Source organism: Grammomys surdaster, unplaced genomic scaffold (genome assembly GCF_004785775.1).
Source record: "Grammomys surdaster isolate TR1022 unplaced genomic scaffold, NIH_TR_1.0 126271, whole genome shotgun sequence".
In the NCBI taxonomy this organism is placed as follows: Eukaryota; Metazoa; Chordata; class Mammalia; order Rodentia; family Muridae; genus Grammomys; species Grammomys surdaster.
In genome coordinates, this window is record NW_021621071.1 from 6,275,831 (window position 1) to 6,296,532 (window position 20,702).

The window sequence follows — 20,702 nt, forward strand, 5'->3', positions numbered from 1 at the left end:
CAGACAGACAGACAGACAGACAGACAGACAGACAGACAGACAGACAGTGCCTATGGGCCAGAGAGCAATCTGCGAGGTATAGGACTTGCACCACATATGTTCTGGGAATCAAACTTGGATAGCCATTAGTCTCCTGGGCAACAGCCTTTCCCTCTGAGGCAACTCACTAGACTAAGTGTCTCTTTTAAGGTTTTCTTTCCCCTTTGGTCAAAATATATTTTCTATATGAATAATTAAAACAAGTCCACCTAAGAGAAAACAGATACACACACATACTACCTCTTTCCCCTTTTAAGTAAACAGTCCACAGCAGTGCCTCTGCCTAGTATCTGGCAGGTACACAGTATAGACTTCTGAATGTAGGGTTAGTAATTCAGAAATGTGTATTCATTAAAATTCTGAGCAAATTTTACTTACAAATAAAAAGTGAAATTATTATAACTCTAATGCAAAAGACTGAAGATTACAGGATGTTTAAATAAAGCATTTCAATAAAGTACAAAAAATAAAACCCAAATAAGAAAAGACTCTGACATTTTGTTCACGTTTAAAATGAGGCACTTCCCAATATCCCTTAATGACAATTTCTTTTAAAGCAAAGTTATATCCTAACTTCACTAAAATCTCAGGAAAACGAAGATCTGAAAATACATCTTAAGAACTCCTATTTCATAAATGACAGATAATTTAACAGTCATTTAAAACTAGATAGTAGAAAGCTAACTGGATTACTGATTTTAATCGAATTGTTTTTAAAACTGGTTTTGTTTTTACTGTAGATGCCTGTTTGCGGGCCAGACAGGCAGACAGCACAGTGCATACAGAAGCTGGTTTCCTACTTCCCCTTGGAGCTTGGCTCAGACCCCTGGCTTGTGGGTGAGCATCTGGACCACAGAGCCATCTTGCTGTCCCTCCCCACTCTCTAAGGCAAGGTCTTACTGGGTAGGTTAGCCTGGCTTTGAAACGCCCTACAAAACCCCAGCTAGCTCCAAACTCCTAATTCCACCCACCCAGCCTCCTGAATGCCTGGGTTACAGGTTGTCAGCACCTGGCTTCAAGTTTTAATATTTAAGAATATAAGTTTTCATAATCAGCACTAGAGATGCAAATATAACTGTATACTTAAAAACAAATACCTCTACAAATATCTCCACAAGAAGGAGATGCTCTGAATTACTCAACCTGTGACCCGTATCTAACCAGCACAGTTATTCTGAAATCTCACTTAAGTGTTTAACCCTCAACATACATTATCTACTGAAGATTAAACAAGTACCATTTATTTTACTGTGTTTGGTATCAACCTGACTCTATAATGGATGTTTCCACTATTAAATTAAATGAAGCTTTCCATAGTTAAAATGAAAGCTTAGGCCACAGGGACCATACCTTTGGACACCAAATCAAGTATTCACAATTCAAGACATCACAATGACAATTAGACACATAGCTCGTAAGCCTAGTGTGAAGTAAAACTAAAGACAAAGCTATAGTTCATCTAATCTTTTTAGGTATCTTGGGAAGTAAGTATTTAAATCTCCATTAAGACATACTGAAAACTAGGATCCAAACTCAAAAGGGTCTGTCTTAATATAACATGCGATGCTTTTTGAGTTTTTATTTAATTATTTTTAATACAAGACTCAAAACAAATTCACTTCATTTATACCCTCCAAATTAGCTTTGAAAACATTACATGCCTCAAAAAGGTTTATAAAGGTACTCCATGGTGACATTATTTTTTTTATTTTATCTTTTTATTTTTTGGTTTTTCGAGACAGGGTTTCTCTGTATAGCCCTGGTTGTCCTGGAACTCACTCTGTAGACCAGGCTGGCCTCAAACTCAGCCTCTGCCTCCCAAGTGCTGGGATTAAAGGCACGCACCACCACCTCCTGGCAACATTATTCTTTAAAAAGAGCCGTGTCATATGACTGAGAAAGAAAGGCACAAGGGCTGCCTGCTTACCAGCAAGGAGGAGCAGACACAAGAGCTGCTCTCCCTGGCTCCCCATACACAGCCAGCAGAGCGGCTCCCGCCCCTGCCCCTCCCACTCATGGCTCAAATTGAGTATCATTCACAATGACCAAAAATCTTGCAGCTAAACCATTCTTTGAAATGAAAATGCATATTGGTTTCAATAATATACAAGCTATAAAAAGCTTACCTCCAATTTTAATGAATGATAAATTGTAAGTCACATTTTATCCACACTGGCAAGCTACACTGTTTCATTAGGACTTAAACCAATTAACCACATCAATGTTGATGTTTTTTCCTACATAGTATTTTTTTAAAAAAAAAGACTAGTTTAAATCTAGGGAGCATAAACACTTAATAGTTAAAATATTCAAGAGATATTAAGAAATTATATAGGTCAAATCTTGTCTAATAGGAAATATCAATAGAAGCATTGGTAATTGTTTGTCTGCTGTCTTCCACATATTGTTATTCTTCTTAAAGTCTTCCGTCATTGTTACCTCTTAGCTCCCTAACTTGACCATCTACAGCATCTCTTTTACATGTCAATGATATGCACACATACTATGTAGATACTCTTGGACAGAATGTAGAAGGAAATTGCTCTGTCTAGCCCATCTAATGCTTAGAACAAACAGTAAGTGGCTCTTAGCAACAGGATACTAACAGCTTATGAATGAACACAGCCAGGCTTCTGTGGTGGCTTGAGTAAGAGTGGCCTGCACAGATCTGATGCTCAGTCACTAGGGAGTGGAACTGTCTGATGGGATCAGAGGGTGAGGAGTGTGCCCTTATTGGAGGAAGTGTGTCACTGGGGGTGGGCCTGGAAGTTTCTATGCCCTTGCTAGGCCCAGTCCCTCCTTCTTACTGCTACCTACCTATCAAATACAGGCCTCTCAGCTCCTTCTCCTTATCTCCCGCCTCCAGCCATGCTCCCTCCCTCTCATGATGGACTGACTCTGAATTCTAAGCCAGTCCACAATGAAATGTTTTCTTTTATAAGAGTTGCCATGACCATGGTGCCTCTACTCTTCATATCAACTAAGACATTGGCTCTATGGACTTTAGAAACAGAACACTTCATTTTTCAAGGCATACTTTAACATTAGGTATTGTTATACGGTCTATGAACATATTTGTTTTTAGTGGAAATTTTTGTTACAGGATAGTGATTTTTAAATCTTAAAAAGAATTCTAGATACATGGAAAGCAAAGTTTTCATGACCCAGTTTTCTTATTAAGAAAATTAGAGCTGGGCGGTGGTGGTGCACGCCTTTAATCCCAGCACTTGGGAGGCAGAGGCAGGGGGATTTCTGAGTTTGAGAGTTCAAGGCTAGCCTGGTCTACAGAGTGAGTTCCAGGACAGCCAGGGCTACACAGAGAAACCCTGTCTCGAAAAACCAACCAACCAAACAAAACAAAACAAAACAAAACAAAAGAAAGAAAAGAAAATTAGGCTAAGTGGTTAAGAACATTAGTTGCTCTTCCAGAGGACTCAGGTTCAATTCTCAGCACCCACATGGTAGCTCACTGCCTGTGACTCTAGTTCCAGGGAATCCAACAGCCTCATACAAACATACTAGCAGGCAAAACACCAATGTACATAAAATTAATTAATTAATTAATTAATTAAAAATAGATACAGGGTTTTCTTTTCCTTTCTCGCAAAGTTACTAAGTAGACTTGACTTTACACACTGGACTCAAAACTTACCATTTATAAATGTACCGTCATCACTGTTCTAAGTTAAGAAAATACCAGTTTTCTCCTAACTACAGTAAGTTCATACTTAAGTTTTAGGAAGAAACAAAGTATGTTTAAGACAGTTACTAGAAATATGTGAAGAAATGAATATATATAGTTTATTACCGCATCTACTGATGTGCACCAGTAAAATTAATGAAAATAATCACCTATATCAAGCATAAAATATACTATGCACCAGAAATCCTGCAATATCTGTCAGCTTAAGTTAAGCCAAAAGAAGCCTACAATTTAAAATCTTTGAGAAAGCTATAGGTAGATAATAAGGAAGGCTCCATCACCTGAAAATGAACAGGAAAAACTTTTACTTAGTAGTTATATATGTAATCTATATTAGCAAAATTACAGAGGATACCACATCTTGCTAATTATTTAGGGTCACTTTAAAAGAAAGAATGAGTAAACAAAATGTCAAAATTTTACTTATTGTTATTGCTAATTTTTTTTGAGATAGGGTCTTACTCTATAGCCTTGAGTAGCCTAGAACTCAGAGAGACCTGCCTGGCCCTCAACTGTCATAGCATCACAGTCATGCACCACTATGCCCAGCTACATTATTAACTAAAGTTCTGAGAAGAAATAATAGACTACCTAGAACTGCAGGTCATTTATGTCTGAGGGGTAAACGACTCTGATTAGTAGCCTACTTCTCCAACACTGTGGAGTGACCAAGAAGGCAGGCACAGAGCACACGCTAGTCTCCACCTGTCCAGTGCCTTACAGACACAGCACATCACTCCTGATCACACCCGCTCATATTCTATCTTCACAAACAAGATACTGAGTCAAAGTGGCAACTGAAGAATACACTCTCTGGAACAAAGACATCTCCAGCACTTACAACTGTTGAAATGACAGATATATTAAAGACTGAGCACCAGTCACATATACCATTGAGGAGCCTAAAGACAAACATCTAAACCAAAACCCAAAGCAACTTTACCCTCTTCTGTATTTTCTACTGGGCTCATCTTTTTCCATTTCTCTAAGCTTAGAACTTCCAGAAGGTCAACCTTTTCCATGGTTTATATCTGGTAACACTTCATACTGTCTTCTTAAAATGGGGACATCCTATCAATCTAGTACACTGAAAAGATAACCCCAGAGCATCAACTGAAATGCTGCCCAAATTTATTTTGAAATTTGTTAGAAATACTTATCTTCTGTTGAAATTTACATTAAAAACTGCCTCATACTTTTGTAATACTAACAGTCAATCACTCAGAGAAACGGAGTTGGAAGTCTCTGAAACTAAATGCAGGTCCGATTTACCCTCACGCTCACTGAGACAAGCATCAGCTACTATACTCAAATGTGGAGTATCTATCAACAAAGCAGTCTCACAACTCAAAGGGGCGACTGTTCTTTGACAAGGCGATTTTGTAAAATAGCAAAGTTGCAACCAAAATGCAACTAATGATGCATTTAACTAATGCAACCAATAATGTGTTCAGTGTGTATGCACAGGAATAACCAACAGTGCACTTCTGCAACTCTCCTGCACTGAATAATCTGCAAACCAACAGTCAGCGACCTCTCTGCTTTAAAAAAAGATATGAAACTACGTGACTGGGTGAGACTGTAAGACAGTAGCTTTATTTAATAAGTTGGTATTCATAAAATATTTCAAATATTAATAATTCTTACCCTAAGTCACAGAAATCTCTTACCAAATTTAATAATTTCCCTATTAGTGAGATGAGCTAGCTGGTTTTGGACACTCTTATGGGGGTTCACAAAAATCTGACATGTTATGTGCCACACATATTTTACATATTAGTAAGCCCAGGACATTCTTTAAATCTATGTCCATACATTTTGCATATGGAATAACTATACCTTAGCTACTTTCCTCCAGTTGAGACAGTCGAAGAAGTAGTAGGTTCCCCGCTCATACGTGTTGGTCTTCATCGTTGGCTCCATGCCCGGTGCCCTGGTAATCCATACCCGCTCCTCCTTGTGGTATCTCCAATCACGGTTAAAACTTCAATTTTTAAAAAAGAAACAATTAATCTCTCCTGTGACCCACACAAAACCAGAAAAGTTACGTATAAAATATAAACATCTGGAGACTTCTGTATCTGGCTCTGCTATTAAATGCAATCTTATTTATGTAACAAGATAACTTCTTTTGTTCCAAAAGCATATTCTTTAACACACATTAAAGTTGAATCTGCTTTATGTAGACATAATATTTTAAAAGGTATTTGAGCATTTAAAAGATATATAAGCTGGGCAGTGGTGGTGCATGCCTTTAAACCCAGCACTTGGGAGGCAGAGGCAGGCGGATTTCTGAGTTCAAGGCCAGCCTGGTCTACCAAGTGAGTTCCAGGACAGCCAGGACTATGCAGAGAAACCCTGTCTCGAAAAAAAAAAAAAAAAAAACCAAAAAAAAAAAAAAAAAACAACAACAACAAAAAAAATAAAACAAAAAAAAAAAGGATATATAATAAAACATGGCAGACCAAACAAAGATACAATATACTGAGTAATAGAAACTGAAGTACATAATAAAACAACAATCCATTGATTACTGGGTAAGTTATTAAAATACTCATTTGAATTGACTAATTAAATTCACACAATTTTATAGCTACGATAATAGAATACCCATTTTGTAAAGTTTAGTTTTTAAATGTAGATAATAAATTGCCAGAGGATGCCATCAGAGGCCAGGCACATGACACACAGTACTTATGAACTGGAGTAGCAACAGCCAAACGGGCAGATGATGAAGCCATGCAAATACACGCCTTCCTACAAACAGTTTGGTAGTTCACAGACATAGATGACATGACAAAAATAGCCAATTACAGATGGATGAGGCAGTTGATAAATTTATTTATCATGATATACGTGTTAACCCCATTTCACAAAAATGAGAGGGAAATGAGGAAAAAATAAATTCTCTCAATATAAAAAGTGAGATATATAAAAAAAACTTACAATTTAGTATCTAAAGATACAAACATGCAGGGTCATATATAATATATGTATCACTGATGTGTATCAAATAATGAGATTCTGTGTCTGTTCAAAAAAAATCTGTTTCTACAAGAACCACAGCCATGAGTCCTGGTTTATAAACCTCAATTCACCATGCACGTGACCTCACATAGCTGACATCATGCTTGAAACTCTTTCTCTATTACAATGATTATAAAGCTGTAATATGCTTTCAAAATAAACAAAATTCATTTTACTAAAAATGAAAATAATTCAAGTTCTCATCTTTATACTTTTTTGTTATTGCAGTGATCCAGGAATGATGATAAGGTCAGGTCTGGAGCTGGGAGCCAGGCACTGCAACCCTAACAACGAATAACTTCAACTTCAGGGAAGGGAGAATTTTCAATAAAAACAAAAAACAAAAAAGACTAAAATCAAACCCATAACCATCATCATATTAAAAACCTTGAAAATATCCAAAATACGCTAGAGGAGAAAGTGATATGATACGTTGAACATACAGCTCTACTGCAGCTAAGAGTTGTAATACATCCCCGCCGTTCATGTAATACAGATAGAAGAGGAGGTCTTCTCCGTATCGGCCAAGCTTGATTGCAGCCAGCTACAAAAGACAAATTATGCTAAGTTATAAAACGAATGTAAAAATTAAAAAAAAAAAACCCAACTGCTACCACTAAAATAAAAAGGATGAACATAAATCCTTCAATTGGCACAGACAACTATCATTTAAATAAACAAGGCTATTTGTTGAACCCCAATCCTAAAGTAAAGAATGAGACTATTAAGTATCCCATGGAATTCCAGCTACACAGGTTTGTAAGTGCTAGCTCAATCTACATGCAGAGTGATTCACAAATCATTTCTTTCTAGCACATCACATAGGAGAAGCATAGAAATCAGACAGTACTCATATTTTGTTTAAATGAATGCCTAATAGATAAGTTTTTCACATTTCCTTCCACAATGTAGAAAATAGCCTACAAAACTACAAATCCAGGATAAGTGTGGTCAGTTCTCATGTTCTCAGAACACCTGAAATATCTCCCTAAACACAGAGTCTACCTGACCAGCTACCCACAGTCAGTCACTTGGCTTTTCTGCACATCTTGGTGAGCGAGCGCAGCTCCCTCCCCAGTGCGCTCTCCTAGCCGGCAGGCAATTGTGAATGCAGGCTGTTCTCCAGGACTTTTTACAGTCTAAGGAAAGGCTGTAACTGTGGCCTCAGGTCTACAGTACAGGTGCAGCATAGACAGTAGAAAAAGGTCGAATAACTTCAGAAAGGTGCTTGTGGTTTGTCTCATTAAAAATGTCTTATCTGAATAAAATCTCTTATGAGTTAGGGCATAAAGTAAGAATGTCAAGAGGAGAATCCCCAAATTTTCTAAGTTAGTTTATTTCCATTCACTATGGTTACAATTATTAATCACAGGAAATATTTTATCATTCCTAACATTGTTTGGTTTAAAATAAATAAGACCTACAGCATTAATATTAATAAAAATAGAAATAAAATTATTATCCATGTGAATGACATACAGAAGCATTCCCTAAGATTGCTAGTAGATTAGCATAGTGTCTGTGGTACCAGACAGTAGACAAATGTACGCCTACGACCAGAAGGCTACACTCACCTTATCCCTAATGTGAATGTTTGTTAAATACTCTGATGGAACATGGAAATCTGCATAATAAAACAACAAAAAAAGTGTTATTAACTGATCTTAGAAGTACCCTTTAGACAATTCTAAACACAAACAGATTCTCCTACCTATGTCTTGAGGTCGACAAGGTGAAGAAGCCCAGGGTGATGCAAATTTGGGGTAGAGATTTCTGAACAAGTAAAAAAAGAAGCCACTTTAATGAACAAAGTAGAAAACTGTATTTCTAATGTAATTTCAGGAAAATAGGGAAAAAAAGAATTAAAATAAAAAATAAGCATCCTTCCTGATTCCTTTTCTTGAATTTACTGCAACTTTATAGAAAAATAACAGGAGTGATTCCTTTAGTATCCCATCAATAGAATATAAAGCACAGCATGTGTGTGTGTGTATATATATACACACACACAATTTAAATGGTCTACTTTAAATTAGCTATAATTAATAACGTTTTAAGTTCATTTCTACACTACTCTCCAATTATATTACTTTCCATGTCTACCACACTCAAGCCTGCAATGATGAAGAGCAGGATTTCGTACTCACTAAACACGTATTGAATGCCTGTTCTATGCACCTGAACTGTTCAAGGTGCTCTGAATAAGTTAAGTGATCAAGACGAAGACTGCTGATACTGGAAAACTTACTTTCTGTTTAAGTGTATGAACTGGACACTGGCAGATAATTAGCATAACAGATAAATAATATTGATTATATAATTAAATAGGGTGGTCAGTTTAAGTCAGATTTGACAAGCTTAGATGTAAACACACATTCAAGGATAGGAGAGCAATAATCACAGATAATTACCTAGTAGAACAGCGTACTAGTCAAGGCAGATATTATAACAACTGAGGCAGAGACAGCTTGACATGAGAGGCAGAGGAAGGCAGCCAGTGAACAAAGGGAAAGGCTTCTGAGGTGGAGTCAGAAGAAAGAGACAGGATGATGTGAACACTGCAGAGCTGCTATTCAGGGAGATTTTAAATTAGAACAACAAATCTGTACTTGGTACTGAGCACAGAAAGAATTATCTTGAGTGCTACATAAATCTGTACAAAAAAGAGCAAGAAGAAAACCAAGAATCCCTGCTGTGATACACTGGCAGAATATTCAGGCAACAAACCCGAGTGGTACCAATTTAATGAGAATATGACTGGACTATGTATCTATTTGAGAGGACTGCATCTGAGAGAAAAGGAAGGAGAGACTTAAGGACAATGTCAAGTTTCTCAAAGTATTAATGGACACCAAGAAACCTTAGACATAGTGTAGGTTTAACCCAAATCTTAAAGAGGTATTTAGCTAGTAATGGTATCCAAAATCACAAGTTCAAGAAAAAAGTCTGCATGGGAATATATGTTTAGAATTTTCAATCTATGTCATCCTTAAAAGCAGAAGTCTAGATCAGATCATCAAGAGGACAACCCAAAGGTCAAGGAGAGGTGGTATGAGCAAGGGAAACTGAGGGATGAGCCAACGTTATCAGGTACGAATGACATCTTCAAAATCAAGTGAGGAATGAGCACAGAGAGAAAGTGCTAATGTTCCTGGAACAGTTTAGTGGAATTGTGGGAAGAGAATCCTAGCAAAAATGGGTTTAATAGAATGAGAGAAGACAAATTAGAAAAATCAAGATGATCTGCTTCAAAAAAAAAAAAATTAAAAATGTGATAACTCAGGCGGGCAGTGGTGGCGCACGCCTTTGATCCCAGCACTTGGGAGGCAGAGGCAGGCGGATTTCTGAGTTCGAGGCCAGCCTAGTCTACAGAGTGAGTTCCAGGACAGCCAGGGCTACACAGAGAAACCCTGTCTTGAAAAACAAAACAACAACAAAGTGATAACTCAAAGGCAGTTGAATCAGGATAATCTATTTTGCTATGATTGGAAAAATAAGTTTCTCTAGAAATGACAAAACAGAAATGTTGTAAGTTGGAAGGAAGTCATGGCATGTGCCTGTAATATCATCACTCAGACAGAAGCAGGAGTGCTTAGTTAAGGAGCCACCCTGGAGTGTACCAGCAAGACCATTTCCAAAGTCCTGGGGAGCTGAGGTGAGGACAGAGCTCAGGGGCAGAGCTCTTGTCTAACTAAGTACCACATGGTGTGGATGCTAACACTGGGGAAAGGGAAAAAGCTAACATTCACCCTCCTGAGCTTTTACAAAGTTTTAAGTAGGAAGCATGAGCTAAATACTTTGGCAAGGGCATGTCAGATTTAGATTGGTGGCAGGTCATTAGGTTTGGTGGCAGGACTAGGTTAATGCCCTCTTCTATTTGCTTACACTTGTGTTTGTAAAGTAGAAATAGAAGCCAGGTCATTATTAAAGCTACGGACAGGAGGAAATGCTATTATTGGCTTGATGAAATGCAAAACAGCCACATAGGATAATAGCAGCAAAAAACCATCCATCCATCCATCCATCCATCCATCCATCCATCCATCCATCCATCCAACACAAACACACCTAAAAGCAAACAAAAGGTTCTGAAAGGATTATGTCACCTGGTAGTAGTATATCTGTAAAATTTTGGACTCACTTTTAAGCTCCTCAGCACGAGTGTGCAGCAAGGTCAGAGAATGAAATTATGCTTTTCTGTAGCCCAACCAGAAGATAGTCAAGAATGAAGCAAACAGACATAATGGCTACAGACTCTTAGATGAAGTAGGATTAGAAGTGGAAAGGGCAGTCAGTCAAGCTTGCCTAAGTGAGCAATTATGATTGATCATAAAATGTAATGGTGAGAAGGAAGTAAGCTCATGAAAGAGGAGATAAAAACACTGAGAAAGGCAGAAGAGCTAAAGAATGACAAGTCCCAACAGAATCAAACGATACAGAAGTCGAAGCCACAAGAGAGGCATGGGAAACAGTGATAGTTAGAAAGCAGGCGACAAGGTAAACTTACAGGGAGCCTACAGTTCCAAATACTGACAAGATCAATGGGCTGGAGAGAGATGTGGCTTGGGGACAGACCCAAAGGCCTTGTAGTTAGAGCCTGGGTATTTCTCAGTGACAGTGATCCATGGACTAGCTAGAAGGAACAGCCCAGGAGCAAACCAACAGGCTGCTGATGAGATCAGCTGCAAGCCTGAGGCTCTCTGGGGAGGCACAGGATACTACAGGGTAATCACGCCTATAATGCCTGCCTGGGTTACGTCCTCAAAAGAAAAAGCTAACAGTATGAGAATCTGTTACATGCTAGAAGATATATACAAATGTGGAAGAAAAAACTTACTCAGGTGAGTTCAGATTGAGGCCTAATGTTGTTAAGTCACTTCCTAAAGCAAGATGTACCATTCCTGGGTCTGTCTCTGCTGCCCTGATAAATGTTAACAGGCCAATCATTCCAAATTGGTCCGTCACCATCCCTTGAGGAATGTTAGTAACTCGACCTGGTTAAGAAAAACACAGTTATTTTTACTTTATATTAAGAAAAGTAGAGAAAAATGTACTTTAAAATATCTCTGACATATTTATGGAGTCCCACCATCAGGTAACACCTGGATCCCCTTTTTCTGCTGATTATTGTTTTGTGTTGTTGAACTTTTATCTCCAGGGAATTTAGGTCCATCTGTACTTGAAGTCGTCTTCCCCGATGTACTCAAATTCTAGCATGAAAAAAGGAAAGCACAACATTAGATGTGTTAAATATGTAAGTTTAAATTCATCAACACCTTGCTAGTCATTCGCTATTAGATTTAAATTACTAGTAATTACCTGTTTTCTACTTGAAAATTGCATCCCCATAACTGCCTCATGAAAAACAAATAAATTCTGTGTCTACATCTGAGTATTTAAAGGGCAAGAAATCTCAAGAAAATTAGTCTTTTCTTTTCTTTTTTTAAAATCTCAGTCATAGAGCACACAGGGTAAAATATGAAAGTATCTTTGTCTTTCTCAGGGCTTTATGCTCTGTGGATGCACACTTCTGTAGAAAAAATTACATACTACAGTACTAAAAACACTACCAAAGCAACCTCAAAGATAAACTAAGAATGTATAACTTTTCAAAATTCACACTTATCTCCATCCTTACCCAACAATCTTCTTTAAGCCCATAATACAAAAAAAAAAAAAAAAAAAAAAGCTCTTTGCCATGAATGTTGAAAGAAACAAACACACTTGTTAAATCAGAAGCTGAGTTGGCTGAATCAACACAGGTATAAAAATGTGCATAAAGATTCTTCAAGGAGAAAACTTACTCAAGAAAAACACAGCTCCTTAGAAGTCTATATTATCAAACGTCATGGGGTCCAGCTGACAGGGACTACAATAAAAGTCTAAATTAACTGACAAGTTCAACAGAAATTCGCAAACCTATATGAAATAGGAAAAAAATTGGCTATCTTCTAAGTTATAAAGCTTTCTACATTCTTTAGAAGTTAGATTATTACAGTGCTCAACGTAGCAGCATCTAGTCAGTAACTATTAGTGAAGGCAAGTCTACAGGGAAACACTACACCACTCATATACACGGTTCTCGGCTACTTACAGATTTGCTGTCGTCATTACTTGACGTTGGATCTTTATAGCTGGAACCAGGTAATGCTGGAAAATCTTCGTTGTGTATTGAGAAGTCTTGAGATTGCTCATTTGCAGGTTTTGTTACCATTCCAACTATGTAATGAAAATAATCCAGAAAACTGTAATTGAATCTATGATAATGTCTTATAAACTATGTTAAGAAGCTAACTTTGCTCATCACAATATAACAAAAACTTTTTTTAAAGCATGTGAATTGATAACTCAAAAAATATTCAGGATAATGATAAAGAATGAAATTTTGATTTACTGCTGAACAGAAGCAACATATAAAGCAATACAAGGAAAACAAGTGGTAATCCTGTAATTCCAATCTAATGTTATATAGGTGCTTAAAATAGTACTTGACATTGGTAATAATATTCAAAATGCTGGCTTACAGGCTAGCTTTAAATATTTGACTAGATGGCATAAACACCAGTTAGTTGTCAAATGAAAATAAGTATAATAAAATTTAAAAGAACATGTCAGTATTCTACTTAAAAGTGACTTACAGAAGTGAGCAAATTGCAACCAATTATAAAACAATTCCACTTTATTTCTCATTTTCTTGGACTCCATGCTACAGATGTAAAACATGTAAGAACTGGGAAACACTCTTCCCACTACACTTGTCATTAGTCGGGCCCTTATTGGAGAACAAAATCCAGTTTGGGGCTCCACAATTCAAGGAGGAAATAGAGCAATTAGAGATGGTCCAAGGAGAGCGAGCAAGGGGAGTGAAAGAAAGGGATGAAAGAAAGGACCTACGGGGAAGGGTCAGCAACACTAGCATCTGAACCGAGAAGTGAGCAGCGAGGCACGCAACTTCAGGGCACGCAACAGTCTCTTATTTTGGGAAAACAGATTCAGAAGGTTTAAGATTACGATCAATAAAGTTTTTCCTCCACACATTATTTTTATTCATATCCAGAAGTACAGAACTTGAAACTCTTGATTATGGAGAAAATATTGGCTCTCTTTTAAAATAACTGATGCATAAGCTCATCTAATTATTGCCTTGATTCCAGCTCTACCAGATCTCACTCACAAGAAACAATAGTCTGGCTATGCTCATATCACAGAAGTTTTTGTCTCAGCTGTTATTCTGTCACTGCATATGGTTTTCTTAACATCAACATTCAGGCTCTACTAACCAAATCTCCTAACTTCTAGAGATTGTAGAAAACGGTGACTGGAAATACTAATCATAGCCAAGAATCTATAAAAACACAAAATCATAAGCACTGGTTCTCACAGGCTTAAAAGAGGGCATTTGCCAGTATGTAGACATGTGTGCCACATGGATGGCAGTATCGCTGGTGCTGGCACACAGTGGCCAAAAGCTAAAAGTGCTGCTAAATGCTCTATCTAAATAAGTTCCTTCAGACTACCCTCATTCTGAAAGGAATTTTCCACCCCCAGTATGAATTTAGAGAAATCTTCACTTAGATACCTCAATGCCATTATTATTAATTACCAGGGATATATTCTCTTAAAGGTGGGGCCAAATAACAAAAGCCAAGCCACGAAATTAATCACTATAATAAACCAAAGCACGCAGAATAGAAGAAATAACTTCTGAATAGCAATGAAATCAAGTATAGATTTCTGAACTAACGTTTACCACTCAACTTTGCTATGGTGGATACATGGAAAGACAAACCAATTTTCAAATTATGAATTCCGACAAAATAATGCTAACCTAGTTTGACAACATAAATATACACAAGTATGCGCACACAGACAGGTATGTGTGTAGTAGGCATGACTGTAACCTTTAATTGGCCATCACTAAAAATATGAATTACCGTAAGGCGCTCTTCCAGCCAAGGGGTTTATTAATGGAGTTGGGTTGCCACTTCCTTCCCTTCTATTCCGGTCTGCTAATGCTGGGAAATCTGAAAGGTCCAATCCTGTCACATTCTCACTGCCATCTAAATGATAAGAGATCACACTCGTTACTGATTCCACAAACATTTACAATGAGATTATAAAAACCGCACATCTCATCTCAAACAACAGTGTCTTCTTCCTTAATAGTGCAGACTGTGTGACAGGTACAGGACAGTGGGCACCATGCTGTGAATTCTGTGGACTGAGTCTGTATCAGGGAATTAATTCCCTTATAACTGAGGAAAGCAATATGCAGCCAGCATCCTAAAATACCCAAGTCTAAAGATGTAGACATAAAGAGAGGGGCTGTACATTATCTCCCCTTGTTGGAAGAAGGCAATCAAACTTAGAGCTTGTTAGGGAACAGGAAATACACTGGTTAGCTATAACTGCTCTTCTCATTATAACTGGATGGGGCAGTACCTAGATTATTTGGAGCATCAACTATAAGACACGAAGACGACATTACCTCTTGCAAATGTGCAGAAAGACTTTAAGGCAAACAGCAGATAAAGAAACCCTGAGGATTTCTGCTCTGTATACGTCAGTTTGAGACAAAAACGTGTACACATGCATGTGTGTGTTAGCTCCATGCAAGGATGTACTCCTCTTACGTATCAGGAGTAGGTGGGGAATATAGGAATGATCCAAACCCACAAGTCTATATTGCCTGTGACACAGTAGGCGCTCAATAAATAGACTGGATAAAGATGTATCTGTTTGTTTTAAATTATACTGCTACCATTAGACATAAATATTTAACCCAACTTCTCTATTTTGGCGATTTTAATTATTTTTCCCTCAATCTTTCGTGTTCTTAACCTGTATTCTAATTTTGAACCACTTAATTTTCTACCTACAATTTAACTGTATTTATGTTTTGCCTTGTTTTATAAGCATGTATAGTTTTGAGGCCATTTTCCAATTAATTTTTATTTTTCTGAACATTTTCACAACTAAAAGTATAACTACTATCCTAAGAGTAACTTTATTAAAACAAAAAGACTGTATTAATATACCAAGGGAGATGATATTTTAAAATTACAAGTGTAAAGGTAATGATACACCACTTCTCACAAATTCTCTTTTTAAATTTCCATTAAAATACAATATAAAGCAAAAGAAATTAAAATCGTATTTACTGTTTTAATTTATAAGTTAGTATCTCTCAAATTATGACTAATTGTAAACTTCTCTAAGTAAAAACTAGCTTAATACATATCCTTAGATCTTTCCATGTTTAATTTTAAATTGTCATGTATTAGGTTAGAATATATTTTAGCCAACAATTTATAATTTTTCAACTATAAACTTAAGTCTTGAAAATACTTTCTCCAGTATAAAATCTAAGAATTTTAAATTTCTGAAACTTTATAGTAGCGTATAAAACCATTAATTATTCAGTTGAAATGTGAGGGCAGCCAGACTTCACATACTAGGTATGAAAAAGTGTACTCTTTAAAGGCAATGGAATATAAAACTTTGTTACAAGAATTACAAAGTTGACAGGTTTTAAAGTCACACCCAGAAAATAATAATATTTAAAACGCTTAAAATCTTCATTGAAAGAAATGGATATACTATTTAAATGCTTAAAGTCTTCCATTTCTTTCAATGGTTTTAATCTTGGCTGGTCTACTTCAGCTGTTCAACAAACCACCAGAACACTCAGAAACTAAAAGCCTAAAACTAAAAACTACAAAAAGGTTTCCTTTAGGTCTTCTCATGCAGCATATGCATGCTGTACCTTAGAACCTCTCCCTTCACTGCCACCCTCACGCTCACAGAGCCCAGTAACACTAATTCTGCTCCTACAATCATGGCAACACCCTCTATTTTCTCATCACCAAAGCACCTAGAGGCAAAGTAAACCAGCAATACTACCACTCCCTGTTTATTTCCTGCTAAAGCAGTTGCTAAAAGAAACCAACGGATTTTAGTTTTTGCCAAAAATCAACTTACTTTCCAGCTGGCTCAATCTTATAGATAATACTGGATTAAAATTTGTAAGAATTAAATGTAAACATTTTCATTAAAGTCATTTTTAAAAATGGTAAGTACTTCCTATGATTGACAGATTGACTTTAATCAGAGTATCAAAAATCAGAATGTCCTACCACCCAACCTAGTCTACACTATTTTTCCTCAGTGATGGGGCAAAGGACAGGAAACATTTTGAAGGAAAAAAAACAAACAAACAAGAGTCTGAGACACAAATATAGTCCAGATTAGTATTTACTCTCTTTAGACAGTAGAAAATAATTCTGCTGTTACAATACAAAATACTATATTGCAAGGCCAAGTTGGGGGGGGGGCATGTAACTTACTCTCTGTTGTTTAGTTAAATCCTATTCCTTGCAGTTTTTCACTAAACTAAATTGTATTTAAAATAGTAAACTCCTGCTACTATTCAGAGACCAGTATGCTGATTTGCTTGTATTTCAGAATTCTACTGTACTTTCATTAGATACTAGCTCCAGAGTAAGCTTACCTGTTCCATTAAAAATGTTACTTGATAAGGAGTTATTCATTCCAAATGCCTGATTCCTGTTCATTCCAAATCCAGACATACTGGGTACATAGAAAATAATTTTAGATATACAGTAAGAACACTAACTTTGAGATGAAGAAAAATAAAAGTATATATACTTTGGGTCTCCTCATATAAAACAATAATATGTTTCAAAACCAATGCTAGTTTGAGAGTAAAATATTTTAAAATTTCTTCTAAAATTCTTCAATGAACAAGAAAGAATCAAACAATTTAAACAAATTAATTTTAAAAACAGAAAAAGAAACTTAGTTATAAATGGCGAAGAACAGAGATGAAGAGTACCACTGAGCATTGCTGGTGTGCTACCTTGCTGGATAATCGCACCTACCTCAATAGTATGCAGGTAGGTTTAAGATTACCCCCCTCACCTCTTGATCTCCTTCCTGACTTAGAGAGCTTGCTTTTCAGTGCAAGTCTTCTCTTTCCAGCCCGTCTTTCCCAACTACTCCTGCCTGTGAGTCTGTGTCTCCTTCACTCTCTGCCCCCTGCTGTTAACATTTACAAGGTATTCAATAAATGTTGAAGTGATCTGAATTAAATTGATCAGGTACTTAAAAAACTGAATTCAGTGTTCTAAAACTCAAGTCAACAAACATTTTTTCCTATTATCCTAGAGCTGCTGGTTATATAGATACCCTCCAGTACAGATTTAGTGCTCAACTGAAGCCGTTCAACAGTAAAAAAAATTATAAGGGATAGACATGAGCAGAAAATAAGAGTTTTATTACAGTGACATTTTATGCAAAGTATTTTTGAATAATTAAAATGTGAGAATACAGGAAAGTAAAAATTTAAAACTCTATTTAATGAACAAGAATGCAGAATGATGCATAAAGCCTAAGCAATACAGTTAAGCTATCAAAGAGTTGTAATAACATGTTGCATAACTTCTTAAAAACTTAAATGAAATTACAGGATACTGTAGAGCCTACGTAAGACAACTGGAGTTTGCGGGATAAAGGCTGAGGAAGTATGCCAAGCACCCATCTCAGTGCAGACTGACAAGAAGGAAGTGAGGTGGACGACAGCAACAACTACATGAAGGTCCTTTCTTTTACTCCATAGTTTCCATGGAAACTAAGTATAAACATACATATGACACGTGACTCAAACTTTTATGTTGCTTTGCAAGAAAGCTTTACATTTCAGACATAACTCTCATGTTACCCAAACAGCGTCAACATACTAGCCAAATGAATCACTGTTCTTATCTGTACAGTACAAAATGGAAAGAAAAACATCAGCTTACTTTTTTGTTTTGAATCTCTAGACATAAAATTTAAAAGAGCACTGTTTTGAAATCGTCTACATGTAATCATGAAGTGTTTCCTTAGTAAGTACCCAGAGTATTTTAGCTCAGCAAGCATCTAAACAATGCATAACTAAAGCATGGCAGCAATAATCCAAAATGTTTTCCTCCAGTCATATTCATAAACCCAGAACTCTTAGCACACAATGGATAAACTTTACTTAATAATAAAAGGATAAATCAATAAAAATGTGCCTGGTGACAACCCAATACCACATCAACAAAAAGATTTAACATGTTATGTAAAATAAAAACCATCTTTTCTAAGAGAGTATGTTCTGAGTCTGCGGAGGGTTCAGAATTATGATAGTTAATAACTTTGTTTACAAATACACAATTAAAACACACCTATGAGACAGAAGCCACAACTCAAAAACAAAGCGTTGCACATGAAAAGGCAAGTCTGAGGATACCCCAAAAGACAATGATATGCAGTATCAATAAACATCTTACCTGTTCACAGTAAAAGGCTGTCGAGAAGGCTGTTGCTTTGGCATACATATTATGCTTGGCGAGCTTCTGTTGGGGCTACCTAACCCTGAACTGCTCATGCTATTTGTCCTGCTAGGAATTCCAATGCCCTGACCAACCTGGGAGTGGTTCATCATATTCCTAGGATTCATAGGCAAAATACCCCTGAAAAAGAAGTCCATTATACTAAATAAGCTCTCTACAATCACTCAATAAAATTCTCTATAATCAATCAATTGCTCTAACCCCTACAATTTCAAATATACATTCCTGCTATATTCCTAACTTTATAGTAGAACTAGAAAAGGTGCCATCATAAAAGAGAACTAACTACTGGGACAACTATGATATAAATTATAAATGTTTTCCACATACATATTTAGAGTAATTTCATTCAAAGTTCAAATTATTCTGTCCTCTTGATATTAAAAACATACATAATCTATGTTATCTGTTTTCTTTTACTGTAACTAAACAAAAGCTGTGTGGTGAGGGAGCAAGCCAGGAATACAGTTATCTGGGAGTCATTTTAAATTGAACATCTTTAGGGAAGAGGTATACAGCTTTTTGTAAAAGCTCCCAGGAGGCAATTAAACCTTGATCCATTCAGATGACACCTAGCTTAGCTTCAAGATCAAGATGCTATCACTTTGCAATGAAATAAAATGAGCATAGGTATTGTTTTCTGAGTGCAAGGCACTGAACCAGAAAATCAAGTAGTTAATGACCATACTAAAAATGTAAAAGCTTGCTTATTCTACAGAAATGCATTCTGAAAGTATTCTGTCCGTCAATAAATACCTGCTTGGAGACGGAGGCGTGTGAAGTGACATTGTTGGTACCCCTGTTGTTGGCGTGACGTGGCTCGGTAACCGAGTGCCCTGGGATAAGCTGCGATTTAACTGAGGGGTATTGTTGCTCATCCCCCTCATTGGAAGGCCTAGTGCACCTAATAAGAAAATTCAGAAGAAGGAAATTCATTGCCATCAGGAATGAAATTGGTATCCATCTTCTGGAGTTGGCAATTTAGAACATTTTAAAATGACCTAACATTCAACTCACTGCAAATGGACTCTAATTTTAAACAAAAGTTTTAGTCTGAAATTTAATATTTTGATTATGTTTTTGTATTTTTCATATTTCTATTTTATAATAGATTATGTAAATAAGTATAACAAATAAAATGTTACATAATAATACAAATGGATCTTGTTCTCAAATTCATTAAGGGCATATTTGTGAAACTAGAACATGCAAATATGCCATTAAGAAATTCTGCAATATTGTGTGTTTTAATTTATAATTAATGTACATAGAAAAGACAATCATTCCCACTTTGTCATAGTATCTTTAATATTATGTTATCCTTTGTAAATGCATTTTAGAGAAATTTATTAATACATATTTTGTAACATAACAATTTTTACAAACCCAACATATAGTATTTAGCAATTGTTAAAAAGAAAATCCTAATCTGATATAGGTATAATTTAAAAAACTGGTATGATTTAAAAAATATTTTGGAGTATAATGACCCTATATTTTTCAAGCACATCTGGGGCCAGATACAGGAATAGACA

The 20,702-nt window shown here is 36.3% G+C and overlaps 1 protein-coding gene across 5 annotated transcripts in view; it reads right to left on the reverse strand.

The window, feature by feature from the left end:
- Window positions 1-20,702, reverse strand: part of Cnot2 (CCR4-NOT transcription complex subunit 2) — a 94,078-nt gene that overhangs the window by 1,326 nt on the left and 72,050 nt on the right. For all 5 annotated transcript variants that reach the window (XM_028759062.1, XM_028759059.1, XM_028759063.1 and 2 more), the window contains 11 exons: window positions 19,924-20,071; window positions 19,105-19,287; window positions 17,280-17,359; window positions 14,704-14,829; window positions 12,864-12,988; window positions 11,859-11,979; window positions 11,607-11,763; window positions 8,481-8,542; window positions 8,344-8,393; window positions 7,213-7,313; window positions 5,582-5,726 (listed from right to left, as the gene is read on the reverse strand). In XM_028759062.1, coding sequence (XP_028614895.1) covers window positions 5,582-5,726; window positions 7,213-7,313; window positions 8,344-8,393; window positions 8,481-8,542; window positions 11,607-11,763; window positions 11,859-11,979; window positions 12,864-12,988; window positions 14,704-14,829; window positions 17,280-17,359; window positions 19,105-19,287; window positions 19,924-20,071 — 1,298 coding nt within the window. The remainder of the gene's footprint in view (window positions 1-5,581; window positions 5,727-7,212; window positions 7,314-8,343; window positions 8,394-8,480; window positions 8,543-11,606; window positions 11,764-11,858; window positions 11,980-12,863; window positions 12,989-14,703; window positions 14,830-17,279; window positions 17,360-19,104; window positions 19,288-19,923; window positions 20,072-20,702) is intronic.